The 16,390-nt window shown below is 48.0% G+C and overlaps 1 protein-coding gene across 7 annotated transcripts in view; it reads left to right on the forward strand.

The window, feature by feature from the left end:
* The window catches only part of PFC1 (Ribosomal RNA adenine dimethylase family protein), a 69,447-nt gene that overhangs the window by 25,871 nt on the left and 27,186 nt on the right, over positions 1-16,390 (forward strand). For 6 of the 7 annotated variants that reach the window (XM_086824671.1, XM_086824672.1, XM_086824666.1 and 3 more), the window contains 2 exons: positions 2,842-2,937; positions 3,605-3,689. In XM_086824671.1, the coding sequence (XP_086680797.1) occupies positions 2,842-2,937; positions 3,605-3,689 (181 nt within the window). The remainder of the gene's footprint in view (positions 1-2,841; positions 2,938-3,604; positions 3,690-16,390) is intronic. The other variant, XM_086824668.1, reaches the window with a different exon arrangement.

The following is a 16,390-nucleotide window of genomic DNA, read 5'->3' on the forward strand; positions in this document are numbered from 1 at the left end:
ATAGAAGCTGTCCATTTTTCTCGGGAGTGGAGTCGGGTGTCTCGGCTATACCTGTGACTCGAATGTTGAGGCGGCGGGCATGCCTCATCTTCTTCTCCTCAATGGTGGTGTGAATGATTTGGTGTTCTTCCCTTTGAGTCTCCTCCCGCACTTCTTTACGGATGTTCTTCTTCACCACCTCAACCCATCCTGACTGGTTGGCTTCGAGTTTTCCCTCCATGTCCTTTGTGATCTCCTTGGAGATCTCTTCTTTGATGGCCGTGAGAGTGTTGTCATTGATTTCCCCTTCTTCCTTCTCGGTGTTCTTGACGGCTACCAGTTCCACTTTCAATGCACTCCGTTGAGTGTTGTGTTCTCTTGTTCAAGGTCCGTGACCCGTGCTTCGAGGGCCATGATGTGCCGGTGTAGTTTGTTCTCCACCTCATTGAGGTTGGAATCGGAGAGAGAGAGAGGTGTGCAAGAGGGTATATTGTCTTGGTAACCCTAAAGCGCATAAATCCTTATTGATGTGTGCTTTTTTTTTTGGGTTTTTTTTGGGGGGGGGGGCGTGCAATAGCAAGATGTTATGCGAATTTTTCCATGATTGCAGTGCGTTTTATGCATAGTATGTGGCTGTGGGTCATGCGCACATGCATGGTGCATATAAGGCAAACATGGTGGTTGTGGGTGCTTGGTTGTTGGGGATCAAGGTCTTACTGGTTTGTGAACCCACTCTTATGAGTGAGGTAGTGTGTTTGTAGTATGAACCACCTCTTAGAGGGGTATCAATAATATCTAGATATTTGTGTGCTATGACATAAGCAATGATCTCTGAAGGCCAACCTTTGTAAACATCAGTTGGAGTTTTTGCTTTGGTGTATCCGAGGAGGTATTACTTGGATTATAAGGAGATGGTGGTCTAGACATACAAGTGCCGACGAGTAGTGCTGGTGGATACAGATTTGGTGGAGCACTCCTAAGGAGTATTGTTTCTGGTTATGCTTTCTTTTGTTGGAGTGCATTGGAGTGGGTGCAAGGAGGGATTGCGATCCTTGTGGGTGAATGCATTCGTGGATGGAATTTGGATAGCAGAGTTTTGTTAGGTCATCTTTTGGAGTGTTCTTACAGTGTGTTACAGGAGTATACTCGTTGGCTTGCCTTGTTGGACACATGGAATGTGCCGGATCATGTGAGATTTGGTCACCCGCAGGTCTCTTTGTAGGTTTTTGTGGAGATGCGGTGAGGAGAGAATGTGAGCCTTTGCACTTGAAGCAAAGTGGTCTTGCAGTGTTCAAGATCTTGGGTACGTTGGATGAGCTTTGCTTGGATTTGTTTCTTTCATGAAACGGCACTTTATACGGACACCATGCAGCTAAGGACAGCTGCAATGCAAGTGGGGGAGAATGTGACACACCTTACCTTAGGGCACACATGCACATGTAGCAGTCACTGACGGGCAGCTAAAGCCAATGCATGTGCCACGTGGTAGTTGGCCGTTGGAGCAGTTGGCCAGCTATTACAGGGTCTTGGGTCAGTCCTCTACAGGCTACAGGCTGACAAAAGCTGAAGTGGTCGACCAGGAAAGGTATATAAAGTGCACAGGTTTTCATCATTCCCACCTGTGTTTCTGGAGCATTGAAGTCCAATTGATTCTCTGGTGCACAGGCTGGTCAAGGAGAAACTATGGTGCTGGGTATTGTGGTTTAAAATTTCAGTTTCATTCTGTACAAGAGAATTCAGTTGTAATATTTCTCTTGTACATAATACAATACAGCAGTTTAGGGCTATATTGTTGGTTGTGTGTTCCGCTGCTCTCTTCTCTTTCTATTTCTGGAAATCCTAGTACATAGGCACATGAGCTCTACAGCAAGAACCCTCATGCAGTCCTCTTCCAATTGTTAAAATCTCTTGGAATAGGAAGCTCTGGACTGATTTGTGTTGATTGCTCTGGTTTGGCTGTGAATCTACCTTTCTTTGTGACTTGATCTTCTCTGTTGGCTGTCTGCTCCAAGAGACTTGCAGAGGATGTTTTGAATTCGGAGAGGAGTCTTCTTCATACAAAAAGAAGGCTGCATCTAAGAGTAAGGGTTGGTAGATCAGGCATGCAAAATTCCAAAGATGTGGATGGGAGGCTACATATCCTAAAGGACCGTAGAAAAAGGGAGAAGCTAGTAATGCTATCCATATGTAATTGGACGAAGACTTCAAAAGAAATCTGTATTGCCGCTAGAAAAAGGAGTGAAGGTGGCTTACACGTTTGTTTAGGTTAGCTGCCAAGGCTGTTAATCAATTTGGTGAAATTGACATGGAACAGACATGATAGCAAGCAGCTGAACAGATGACAAGTTATGACAACTTTCATTCTTTCTCATGATGCTTGAATGCCAATTGAAGAAACCAAGCAAGATAAGCATGGCTACACAGGAAGACCACAAGGTTGTATCACTAGAAGAACAAGAGTATAGACTGATCTGTCTAGGCTTTTTCCTAGGCCTCTTTTGAGATGTGGTTCGGCTTTGGGCAGGGTTGCCTATACGATTGCCTACCTTAAGGATCTGATCATTACTTGTTTCAAGCAGGTGATGATGTGTCATGCTGATTAGACATGATGACATGCCACATGGTGTGTTGATTGGACATGAGGATAATCATGTGGCATGTTGAGATGCTGTAGATGGTGCTAAGTTTGCTCAGATGAGTTTGACGTGACACACTCTTTGCGTAGTAGCTGAAATGTTCAACTTATTAAATCTTTTGTTTTGGTTTGTTTCGCAATGATGATCTCATGGCTGTGTTTCCATGTTCTTCAAGCTCCAATATTGGTTCTTTACTTAGACATTTAATGTTATCCTATGGTAACAGGTGGTTTCAAATCTTCCGTTCAACATAACCACTCCGGTGGTCAAGCGTATTCTTCCGATGGGTGACATCTTCTCTTCTATGGTTCTCTTAATACAGGTTTAGATTTGTTACTTGGACCTAACATTCAACTCCTCAATTCATAACTGATACCATGTAATGACTCTCTAAATTGCGCTACTTGGAGTTTGAAAGGCTCCATGTAAACATAAATACTACTTGCTAGTTTACTATAGGATTAGGCTTTTATGGAGTCAAGATTGCACTTTGGTTTTTGTTAAGTTTGGGAAACAACCTAAATATTAACTTTGGTATATCTTTTACTGAATATGCGGCAATACAGATTTCTTTTGAAGTCTTCATCCAAGTTGTGGCTGGCTGTATTTATTAGTTCTTTTTATTTAAAGTGGTGCAATTGTGCAACCAGCTACCATGTGTGTGCGTGTTTGTTGTCTCTAGTGCTAGCCTTCATGATGGCTGAGTCTGCCCTATACCTCTGGAGAAGTGATAGAAACTTAGTTCGATGGTTTATCCATGAAGATTTTTGTCTACTTGGGTGACATATCTTTATGCATGAAGCTCTCTCTATCTACTGTTGGGCGTTGATGATGCGAATGGGGATGTAATAGCACGTAGTCTACCTATACATGATGGATTTGATGATTTGAAGCTTTGTTAGGAGACTCTCATGGAGTCAAGATCACACTTTGTTTTTTGTTAATTATGGAATCAACCTGAATTTTCCATTTGTGTATATTTATTATAGGATGAAACGGCATCCCGGTTGGTTGATGCGTCCCCGCAGACTAACGAGTATCGACCTGTGAGCTTATTTGTACAATTTTTTTCAGGTGAGCTTGATGAAGTCGTCTATGTTTATACTATATAGTACCCCTTTCTTTATTCTCTTGGTAGTGTTCCGTTCATGGTTATGGGAGATGCCCCACAACAGGGAGAACCTCCAGGCTTGTTTTTCTGTTTGCATTTCTCATTTCCCTCTGTCATTTTGAGTGTCCCTACAATATCTGCTGTTTCCCCTTTTTACCCTAGATTTTAACTTTAGTTAATTTTAATTAGCTTCTATCCTCTCTCCCACTCCTATTCTCTCCTTTTTTTTTTCCGAGAAAAAAATCCTTCTATTAGTTAATGAAAGATAGCCACAAAGGGCTAGATACAGACTTGCCTCATAGAAGGGCGGGAATCAAATGATCATAAGAGGAAGAGACACTGTTTTTTCGGCTGGCCGCTCTGTGAGGAGAAGGCTATCTCATACAGGGGGAGAAGGGGGGGGGGGGGGGGAAACAACCACACAGGTGGTCTGTAATGCCAAGTGTTCTACCTGTGAGAAATGGGGTAGTCCTCCAGAGCCTCAAGAAAGCTTTCCGCCGCTTCCGCATGCAGTCAGAGCCTCCCTGTAACTTGCCCCATTGACCGTGGAGGGTGTGAATGATGTCGAGCCAAATCCTCCTGATGGACTCAGTAGGCGGAGTGTGGGTACCCTTGATGGCCTTGCTGCATCTAGCGCACCAGATGTGCCTAGCTGCGATGCTATTGCAAATCTCCTATCTCTGGCATGAGCCTGGTTGCCACATTGGTCTATAGGTGGGGTTGTGACTGGTATTGCTGAAATATGGTGGTGAGAGACCTGAAGGGCTAGCCCTCCTCCATCCTCGTCATAAGCCTTGACGACTCCAGCCTTTGTGGCCCAAGCAATAGTACCCCATGTAATGATCCGGGTCGAGGCCCGGATCCTTCGGGAAATCCCAGAGACAATGTCGCTGAGACTCCTGAGGGTGGCCGCACCGCAGGTAGGGTGCTGGCCGACCTACAACTGCCAGCCAAGTGCCGATCGCCAAGCTCTTGTGTGCCGTCAGCCAAAGAAAGAGGGTGATCTTTCTAGGCCGAAAGCTGTCCCAAAGCCTCTTCCATAAATCTAAAAGGAAATGCTATGAGAGGCTCTGTGATTGCCAATGTGCTGTTGCTGCTGGGTGCCATCAATCTCTAGCATTTGGATCCTACGGCCTAGCCGCACTGTATATGCAAAGAAGGGGGCATCCACAGTCTCCTCCCAGCCACGGACCATGCCAAGTCCACTCTCCCGGTTCCCACTGTAGGCGCGTGAGAGGTCGGTGATGGGTTTTTTAGTGTCCACACCTTGTGCCCAAGACACGTGCTTGCCTAAACCTCAGAAATGAGACTAAGCCCATTGGGCATGATTAGAACCATAGAAATAAGAGGATTTTGCATGGACACCTAAAAATAGAAGTAGCTGTTGCGAGTTTTAGCTAAGAAAAGGAGAGGCTAGGAGCTGAGCTGATGATCGTAATTTTTTTAGAAAAGGAGAAGCTTTTGCATGCATGGGAGAGAGTATCCGTGAGAGAGGGGTGAAGAACCTTGTGGTATTAAAGGAGAAGACAATAGCCGAGAAGAAAGTGACTAGATGGAAAGACCAAGAAATATGGCTCCGAAATGCTTATACTTTGTACTTTTATGGGGCTTTCAAGAGGAGCTCAGGATTGGCAAGTGGAGGATTGGATCCAAAGGGCAAAGAGGTGCTCAAGGAGGGGATTAAGCGGCAGGTACAGATCAGCAATGAAGCTGAATATGCAACCTTGGAATATGGACTTCAACAGTGCATAAAGAAAGGGATCAATAGGCTCATCATCAAAGGGGACAGCCTGCTGGCTATTAGGCAGCTTCAAGCTGTTTGGAAGGCCAAAAATCCCAAACCAAAGGAGTGGAATTTCCAGATAAAAAGGATGCTACATAGATTCCAAGAAGTGCAAATTCAGCATGTAAAGAGGGGGTTGAATCAGGCTGCAGATGCACTGGCAAAAGGGGAGTTCGATTACACACCGGTATTCCACTCCATATTACCCTCGATGCAATGGGCTAGTAGAGAGGTTTATGCAGAACTGTGCACTATGTTGACCAAATGTTTGGAGGAGAATCCCAAGCACCGGGATCTGCATGTATCTTCAGCTTTATGGGCGTATAGGACAGCAGTCAGATCAGCCACTAATTTCTCACCTTATCATCTTGTATTTGGGAAAGAAGCCATGATGCCTATTGAGGTAGAGATACCTAGTTTGCAGTTCCTTTTGAAGCATCAAGGAAGTGGCCAAGGTGAGTATGTAGAGAGGCTGTTGGATGTCCAAGAATTGCAGTTGGCCAGAGAAGAAGCCCTGGATCATTACATTTGGCTAAGCAGCCAGAGGGCTGAACATTTCAATCAGACTGTCAAAGACGAAGGTATTAAGGAGGGAGATCTAGTTCTCAGGTACAACAATAGGCTGGATAATACCTTCCAGACTAAGTTTTAGATCAAATGGGAGGACCCCTTCAAGGTATTGCTTGCATATGAGAATGGTACCTGCCAGTTAACTGATTTGGATGATCAGTGGCATTCCAATAGAGTAAATGGCTACAGGCTCAAGCCATACTGGTGCAGGATCATGACTATCCTGAAGGATTCAGTGGTGATGGATACCAGTCTGCATATTGATGCAGATGTTCCAACTGATCCTGAAGATACTTCTTCCTTGAGGACCATCTTGGTGAGCCAACAAGATGTGGTTGAGCATGAATGCTCTAACCAAGGGGAGTTGGGCAAATAATAATGGGTTTTTTAGTGTCCAGACCCTAGTGCCCAAGACACGTGCCTGCCCAAACCTCAGAAATGAGAATAAGCCCATTGGGCATGATTAAAACCATAGAAATAAGAGGCTTTAGCATGGCCACCTAAAAATAGAAGTAGCTGCTACCAGTTTTAGTTAAGAAAAGGAGAGGCTAGGAGCTAGCTGATGATCGTACTTTCTTTAGAAAAGGAGGAGCTTTTGCATGCATGGGAGAGAGCAGCCGTGTGAGAGGGGTGAAGAGCCAAGATTTGGAGAAAGCTCTGAAAAGAAGCTTTTGAAGAGAGTGTTGTGTGTGTTCTGTTTTTGTGGATCGAAGGACATTGAGGCGATAATGATCGTTTGGAAGAAGATGCGGGAGTAGTGTGAGGAGGCTTGGGTTTGTCCAGAGCAGAGGGTGCAAAAGGAAGCAGAGGATCTTTTAGGAGGTTGAGGTGCCGTAGGATCTCTTGGAATGCAGTTCTGTTAGAACTTGGATCAATCTAGTGCTTTGCTCAATTATTCCTTCCTGCGATTGAAGATAGAGACCTGCAGCAAGTGACTAGAGAAAGCTATGAAAAGAAGCTTTTGAGGAGAGTGCTTTGTGTGTTCTGTTTTTGTGGATCGAAGGTCATTGAGGCGATGATGATCGTTTGGAAGAAGACGCGGGAGTAGTGTGAGGAGGCTTGGGTTTGTCTAGAGCAGAGGAGCAGAGGATCTTTTAGGAGGTTGAGGTGCCGTAGGATCTCTGGGAATACAGTTCTGTTAGAACTTGGATCAATCTAGTGCTTTGCTTGATTATTCCTTCCTGTGATTGAAGATAGAGACCTGCAGAAAGTGACTGGAGATTCCATTGATGTATGTACCTTTGAAGATGAAGGCATAGGTTTGAAGAGTTGTTGGTGGGATATATTTGTGGAGGATCCCTCAGGTTTTTGGTGCTTCTCTTTTGTTTAAACCCCATGTCTTAGGGTTGTTGAGATTGGCTCGATTTCATCTATATGCAAAAGGCTTGAGTGCGAGTTTTAATCCGATGAATTGGATTGATGAGTTTTTATACTCTAGTGTTATATTTGTGTTGTTTTGATGGAATTTGTTGAGAGGAATTAATTGTGAGTGAAAGTCTCTGTTAGTACAGAATCAGATAGCTTTAACTTTTGAGTCAGCAATGTCTGACAGAGTCAACTGGAGTCAGCTGTGTATTTGGGGAGATCAATTGGAGGTGTTGAAGGGTAGATATGATCCTTTTGGGTTGAAGGGAAGTGGTTTTGGGTTTGGTCTGATGGTCAGAGGATGTCAGCAGCAGTCAATCGGATTGATTTGTGGGCTGAAAGTGTTCCAGAGCTAGTAGACAGTCAGCTACTGTCAGTTTTGAGTATTTTGTGTTGAATATTGTGGGATTTGAGGTATTCGAGGGTGTGGAAGTGTCAGAGGACACTGGAGTGGAGAGATCCGATTTAGCTGAGTCAGCTGGATTAGTTCGGTCGGATTTGAATTAGCAGGAAGTCAATAGGGGAGTGCTGACAGGTTCAGTGAGGTTTTGAGGCAAAGCTGATGTTGGAGGGCATTTTGGGATTCTGGAGAACATATTTGACTGGGGTCAGCAACAGGTATTTGATTTAGGTTACAGTCAGCAACTGATTAGTTGGGTGTGAGCTGAGAGCCTTTTTGGTGAGCTGGTTGTCAGAGGAGGTCAGCTAAAGAGTTAGGATTGAAGATTAGAGTGGTGGAAGGTCAGATCTGACTTGGGAGGACAATTGGATGAGTCAGCTAAAGGTTAGAGGATATCAGCTGAGTTGTAAAGTGCCTTGGAGTTTGTAGATGACTCTGCCGGTTCTCGCTAGGGAACTCCAGGACTAGCGACACAAACACTAGGGTTGGGGAAAAGGGAGCGTGGATCTTGTCATCGCCAAGCCAAAAACTCTGCTTTTGGAAAATGGGTTACTGATCGGAACAACCCTTTTAGGTGGTGGTCGGCGAGAGGGGGGCGATGGGTGAGAGGGGAGGGGTGAGAGCCGCGGAGAGGGGGGGGGGTGACGGAGGGAGAGAAGATAGGGGGAGTGGGGTGTGAGGGGGATGGGTTGACGAGGGGGTCGGTGGGGTAAGGGAGGGGGGGGGGGTTGGTGAGGTGAGGGAGAGAGAGTGGGAGGTGAGGCATAGTCACAAGGAACAAGGGACGGTAACGGGGGATGGGGACGGGGACGGGGACGGGGACGGGGACGGGGGACAGTCATCAGTAGGGAACGGGGACGGGGGAGGGAACGGCACTCAAAAAATACTTTTTTTAAAAGTTTTTCTACTCTACACTTATTCTACTTTGGAAGTACATCAAAAAGAGCACAAATTTACATAAAATGGTAAGCTTTTGAGTCATATTAACAAAATACGCCAATCAAAGAGTGAAGGCATTGTATTAATAATTAAGTAGATACAAAATGAGAGAGAGAAAGAAAGAAAGAAAGAAAGCTGTATTAACGTCTACTAGAGAGAGAGAGAGAGAGAGAGAGAGAGAGAGAGAGAGCCTAGAGGCCTAGAGGCTTGGAAGTTGGAAGACTCAAGAGGCTTGAGAGAGAGAGAGAGAGAGAGAGAGAGAGAGAGTCTAGAAAGTAGAGAGTAGGGCCTTGTGTGAGAGGCTTGGAAGTTGGAAGTTACCAAGTTAGAAGAAGCTTGAGGGAGAGAGACTAGAGAGAGAGAGTTGCTTGAACTTTGAAAACTTGAAGGGGTGTGTGTGTGCTTGTAGCCTTGTAGCCTTGTTCTTATATAGATATTAGATAGGCAAGAGAGAGGCAAGGGCAAGTGAGAGAGAGAGAGGCAAGGGCCAAGGCCCAAGGCCCCAAGGGCCAAGGGCCAAGGCCCCAAGGCTCAAGCCTAAAGGCCAAACCTCAAGGCAAGAGAGAGGCAAGGCCCAAGGCCCAAGGCCCAAGCCTCAAGGCCCAAGCCTCAAAGGCTCAAGGCCTCCCCAAACGGCCAAGCCAAACGGCTAGAAACAGCCAAGGCAAACGGTTAGAAACGGCCCCGCAAACGGCTAGAAACGGGCAAAAGAAACCAGTCTGACTGCGCAGAATGGCTCCCTGCCGTCCCCCCACAGTTCCTACTGCCATCCCCTTCACCGTCCCTTGTGAGGGACGCCTCTAGGGGGGCGTCCGATCGTCCCTTGTCGTCCCCGTTCCTGAACCGTCCCGACTCGGCGTCCCTCCGTTCCAACAGTCCGTCCCTTCCGTCCCCTGTGACTATGTGGTGAGGAGACCTATACATCCGACACAAGGTAGAGTAGACCCCTCATCGGCTGGAGAACACAGTTTTCAGAGGACTTGGCCGTGGCTGATTCAGCACCCATGAGTACACATTAGCCACCATAGCTTTTGGCGATTTGGCCACCGTGAAGGTTTTCCACAGTGAAGGTGGCGTTGTCAGTGGGCAACAACCAGGGTCGGTGGGGTGGGGTGCGCACGTGAGAGAGAGGGGGGATGGGGAAAAAAGGGGACCGTCGGATGGCTCACGACGGCATGCATCTACGGCTGTACCTGTAGAAGGTTTTTTACGCGGACCTGATGGAAAGGAACGTGGGGGGGGGTGGTCGGTGGGTGAGAGAGGGGGGAGATGGGTGAGAGAGGGAGTGGGGCTGGGGAGCTGCGCATGGGAGGGCTGCAGGGGGAGAGGGGTCGGTGAGTGAGGGGGGGGGGGGAGCCACGAAAAGAGGGGGGGGGGTCGGTGAACAAAAGAGTGAGGGGGAACGAGGAGGGGGGTGCTGCGCACGAGAGAGAGAGAGAGAGGGGAGGGGTTGGTCAGTTCACGAGAGAGTGAGGGGGACTGGGGGGTGCTGCGCACGAGAGAGGGAGAGAGGGGAGGGGTTGGTCAGTGGCAGGTGCACGAGAGAGGGAGATGGTGTGGTCGGTGAGGTGGCGAGGGAAAGAGGGGTTGGGTTCGGAGGGCGCGCGAGAGAGGGGGGGGGCTGGGGTGTGGTCGATGGGGTGAGGGAGAGTGAGAGACAAGGGGGAGGGGCTGGTTGGTGCACGAGGGAGTGAGGGGGACCGGGGGGGGGGGTGTGCTGCGCACGAGAGAGGGAGAGGGGGTGGTCGGTGCACGAGAGAGGGAGAGGGTGGGGTCGCGAGAGGGGGTGGTCAGTGAGGTGGCGATGGAGAGGGGGGTTGGGTTGGGAGGGTGCGCGAGAGAGAAGGAGGGGGTGATTGGGGGTGGTCGGTGGGGTGAGGTAGGGAGAGAGAGAGAAAGAAAGAAAGATATATTAAGCGTCTACTAAAGACCCAATGGGCCTATGAGACCAAAGTGATACAATAATGTCCATGGCATATCTCATCATGGAATGGAAAATAAAACAGAAACAAAACATAAATATAGCTATCTCATTGGGGTGATACAAAACTGTCCATGGAAACTCATCATGGAATACTAAGAACATAAAAACATGGGAGCAACATCAGCTCCGAATAGATGGTATACCACTCTCCAAAATGTCAAGCATGGGGCTGACGAGTATGGCCAAGAGGTCTCCCTCAGCTATGTCGCGTGGAAAGGTAGCTCGATGGCGGTGGAGCATGTCCTGGATCTGGAGTTGATGAGGTGATCATGGCCGACAGGGGGGTCGAGGGAGTTGGGCACGTTGGAGTGCAGATGCTCAGTCCGAGGTAACTCCTCTCGGGCGAGGTAGGTCCAGAGCAGCTCGTGGAGGGTCCACAAGATCCACTATGTTGGTGTCCTCCACCTCCTGGGTCCGGAAGAAATTGGTGATGGTTGGTTGCCGAGGGAGGGGGCGGGGTGGCTGAGGCCTGTGTCTCAAGAGGTGTCCCTATGTCTGCGTAGCTCAAGTAGGAAGAGGCCCAGGCAACGGTCGTCTTGGAAGTCAATGATCCTGAAGAGTTGACCGCATCCCTCACGAAATAAATAGGGAAACCTCCCGCGGATCTCATAGTATACTGGGCAACGGCATATGTAATGCTCCTCCGTCTCAACCTCTATGTGGCATAGTCGGCAGATCCTCTCCTCTCTGGGTGTCCGTACGAGCTTCCCGGCTCTGAAGATGCGCTCAGTTCTACCTGTCTCCACTCTGAGGCGGTGGGAAGAAACCCGTATCTGGCCAATCGCAATCCTCAGTAAGTGTGAGGAAGTGGTCTCTGTAAAAGGGGATCTTCATGGGGAGCTCCGGGGGCGTGATCCGTGTGCAATGTGTGTAGAGGCTAAGAAGATTTGACCGGATAACCCTTTGGTATCCTCGTGAGACAGTCGGAAAAAAGGGGAGTCCAAATTGTACTGAAGGGGGGGCAGGCGACTCATGCAGAGCCCATATGCTAAGAACCAAGTGGAAACTAGTGCATACCATACTCTAGAGTGCCCCTCAAGTGCTAGTTGTCTGGAGGACTCTAGGGCAAGCCTCGGGTACCTGTGGGGATCCATGTGACTGATGCGATGGAGGTATGTGATTGTTTGGAAGAGTGCCTCTACTACCATCGGGGCTGCAACAAACTCTACCTGGATAATCTGGTGTGGGACTGATGGTTTGTTGCGGATCATATGGGAGAACATCATGGCCTCTTGACTCGCTGCCAATCCTCATCGGATAAATCTGGCCCCCAGAAAGCTGCTCCATACATCAAGGCTGGTGTGACGAGGGTGTCAAAAAGCCAGCCCTTCGTCGTGGGCTCCTGGAAATGTGCCTGGAAGCACTGCTGCTCAAGTAAGCTCAAGGCTGCATATCATCGCGTCACTTTGGCATGTGCTGCGGGAAGCATGGTAAAGCGTGGGCCACTGAAAGTGACACCAAGGTAGACATAGGATGAGGCAATCTCCACAGGATCCCCTCTATATGTGAAGCTCAATTTGGATGTGACGGGGCGAGAGGTATTGAAGACCATTAACTTGGTTTTAGCAAGGTTAACAACAGAGAGGTCCCGTTGAGTGCAAAAGTCATGTAAGGCATCCAACTCTTTGAAGCCTTTCGGCTGAGTCTGAGAGGAGGACGATGTCATATGCATAAAGTAGTATGGGGATCAATATGCCTGCCAGCGTGGGACCAACCCCGCCTAATCCATCAATGAAGCTTGAGATCTCATCAATGTAGAGGCCGAAAAGAGTGGGTGATAGAGGGCAGCCTTGTTTCACCCCAATAGTGCTGGAGATCTTCAGTGATGTACCTCCTGGGGCTCTCACTCGTCCAATGTGACGGACTCATAGAGGGCGATGATGCTCCAAACCATGTCAGATGGGACTCGATGCGAGCTCGGGGTACAGAATCAAAAGCTTTGCGGAAATCCACAAAGCAGCAGTAAATCCTTTGCTGTTGTGCTCTACCCTCCTCGATGATGGCACGGAGGGTGAAGATGTGGTCAAGGGTAGAGTAGCTCCTCCGAAAGCCAGCCTGTCCTGAGGCTCTGCATCCCTGGCTCTCCGCAAATGAATTGAGCTCTGCCTCTAGCACTGATCCATAGAGTTTGGCCAATGTGTGGCCAATCATGATCGTCCTGTAGTTAATAGCATCAAGTGGATCTCGGGCTTTGAGGATGGGGGTGATGGTGTTGTTGGACCAAGAGGGTGGAAATCCTTCACAAAGGGCTCTATTGAACATGTAGGCTAGTAGGGGCGCTAGGGTATCATGGGCATGTGAGATGTACTCGGCAGTGAGTCCCTCATGATCTTGGGCTCGCCCATTGCGTAGTCTACGAATGGCCTTGAGGACCATGCCCTTTGTGAAGAAGGTGGAGGTGGTGGGGCGGGGGTTTGGTGGTGGGGGTAGGGGTGGCTAATGGGGGATATGATAGAGGGAGCGTGCATAGGAGTGCCATGTGTCCGGGCAGGTGATAGGTGTGGGAGGGCGATGTTCTTGGAGTTTCCTCCAATGCTCTTTGCAGTTCGGCCCTATAAGAAAAGTTGGTATAACTCATCCTCTTTCCGAGCATAGAACTCCCGTTTCTTGCGTTGGGTGAGCCGTTGAGAAATCTGTTGCGCTTGGCGCTTTATGATTTGCCTAATCTGTACCTCATGCTTAAGACGAGAGCGTGTGGCCCGACATTCATCATCATAGCAACAGTTCTGTGGCATGGAACTGCAAGGTGGCTGGGCGGTAGACCGTCGCGTAGAGAGAGAGAGAGAGAAAGAAAGAAAGAAAGAAAGAAAGATTTTATTAACGTCTTCCAAAAGACCGAACTCGGCCTATGAGACAAATCGGAGTACCTGTATGGGGTATCCCCTGTCATCCCAACAAAATGAAAAGGTACTGAATAAAAAAGTTGAATCTGGGTGTGCAGGGGATGGAGCTCTATTACTAGGAGAATGCAAAGCTATATGCATGGAGTATACAATCATGATATGCAACCTAGCTAGCTCCATCCTGTACCATACTGGGGGTATAAAATGGTATACATCAGTGAAGGGAGTGTCCACAGCTCCCTGAAGAACATGCCTGGGTGTGCTCTGAAGCAAGCCAGTCGCTCCGCACCCTCTCTGTGAAACTGAGCTCTGATCTCTGTCATCTCTCTTTGGTATAGGCGTGGTGTCCGAAAGCCTGGTGTCCTCTGTCTCCTGCGGGCTCTAAGTGTCTTTGCTCTCTGGAGAGTAATTTCTTGCCGTGTAGGGGCTGGGAGGGGTATGGATCTCTGAAAAAATGTAGTAATCTGTGTCTGTCGCCCCCCCTTTGGAGCTGTTTGAGCCTGTAATAATGTCTCTTCTCTGTGGCGCTGTATGTCTAGAATGTATCTCCCCAGTATGCGCTGGTCTGCTGTCTCAAAGATCTGGCGTAGGGAATGTGGCTCTCTGAATAAAATGGGATATCTCTCTCTGATGGCTGTATATGCTCTACATGTGCATACATAATGCTCCTCACTCTCCACCTCCTCTCTGCACAATCTGCATACCCTCTCCTCTCGGGGGATCCGTGCTGCTCTGGCAATCTCAATCTCCAATCGGTGTGATGAAACTCTGAGCTGACCAATAGCCACTCGGGAGCCGTGTGGTAAAAAGCCCTCCATGTATCTAGGCCTCTCTATAAATCCATCATCAGTGATACTCATGAAGTGATCTCTGTAGTATAGCATCTTCGGTGGAAGAGGCTGTGTAGGCGATATCCATGTCTCTCGTGTATAGAGCTATATTAACGTCTGCAAAAGGCCAAAATTAGCCTATGAGACAAACAAGTAGTACAATGATGTTCCTCCAGTCATCAAGGGTGTGGATGGAGTACTAGGGCTACTAATGCATCTCTATATGCTGAAGGGGTGATACAAGTATGATATGTTATCTACTCCTAACTCCATCCAGTCCCATAGTCTGGGTACAATATGTCATACATCCGATCTGAGGATGCCGTCTGGAACATGCGTCCTGGATCAAATTGGGGGTTTCTCTGCAAGCACACTCCTTCAACAAAATGCCTTGCACAAGAGATGATATGTGGACCCATGTGATCGAATCGGCCTCCTACAAGGGTGGAGGTGCTTCCAAATGGCAATGCAAGTATTGTGGTTTGCAGTCCGGTGGCAGCATAGACCAGGTGAAGGCCCATTTCACAGGTTTAGCGGGGAAGGGAGTCAGCTCTTGTCCACTTGTGCCGGATGTTATCAAGGCATCATTACAAGAGTGGAAGAGAGCCAAATTACTAGGCCAAATGAAGTTACCGACAGAAAACAGAGGAATGAAGATGTGGATGTATCAGCTACAGGTAGTACAAGTGTATCCAAGAAACAAAAGGTTTCCGAAGGCAGCTTTGCACCACGGGCACAAAGGACTCCCATCCCCATTGCCAAGCCCTTGCAAAGAGGGAGCATCAAAGCCAGTCTATAGATGCAGACAAAGCAAGAGGCCACCTGAGAGCTGACAAAGCTCTTCATACAATGTGCTTTGTCTTTCAATATTGTGCGTACCGCACGATGGAAAAAGGCCAGGAGGGCAATCAGCCGCATAGGATGTGAGTGGGAGGGGCCCTCTTATGCGGCCTTGCGCACACTGGAGCTCAGAAGGGCATTCATCATAAATCAAGAAAAGCATGGTTTTAAGAGGAAACCCATAAAATAAAATGCTTCCCAACTTAGAGCTTCTCAAACCTTCTACCACTAGATTTGCATACACATTCATTGTGGTTGAGAGGTTGGTGAGAGTCCGCCATGGACTCCTACGCACAGTGGTTTCAAGGGAGTGGATGGCTTGGGATGATCGTGATAGTCCCAAGGCCATTGCATTTGTACGTGTTGTCATGAGAGACACTTGGTGGCAAGAGGTTGAAGCTCTCATAAAGGCCATTCAGCCTATTTATAGTGTTCTTCGCAGCACGGACATGGAGGGCAGCACTTTGGGACTCCTGTACGAGTTCATGGATAGAATTGGTAAAGCTTTGAACCGCTGCATTGTCTTCTCAGCAGAGAGGTATGCTGCATTATGCATGCACTCTTAGTCTCTTTGATTCTTCAATCTTATATAATATCATGTTTATGAGTCATGACATTATACTGCATACATTTCATGGCTGTTTTTTTATGGTTCAGGACATCCGAGCCGTGTGGAACACACGATGGGATTTGTTTCATAGACCAATCCATGCAGTTGCTCACATATTGCATCCTCTTTGGAGAAATGAGGAGGAATCCAATAATGAGGAGCTTGAGGATGGATGGTAGCAGTTCATCCAGAGATACACAAGAGGGGATCTGGACCTACTAAGGCAGCTGGAGGATGAGCTACTTATTTTCTGAAATGGTAGCTTTAAATTTGGTTGAGTGACGGCCAAAATGCGGAAGACACAGCTACAGCTAGTGTCATGGTGGGAGAAATATGGCATTAGCAACCCTCACTTGGTGAGTCTTGACTCTTGGTTCTTGAATCTTGCATAAGAATCCACTTGTAGTGGAAGGAGAAGATCATCGTGCCATTCTCTGGCGTAGAGGGTCTAGAGTGGTGAAAAACCACACATATCCGAATAGGTGCTACTGTCTCAACAT

The sequence above is a fragment of the Cibotium barometz genome, chromosome 31 (assembly GCF_041138505.1).
Source record: "Cibotium barometz isolate CiBa-2024 chromosome 31, ASM4113850v1, whole genome shotgun sequence".
In the NCBI taxonomy this organism is placed as follows: domain Eukaryota; kingdom Viridiplantae; phylum Streptophyta; class Polypodiopsida; order Cyatheales; family Cibotiaceae; genus Cibotium; species Cibotium barometz.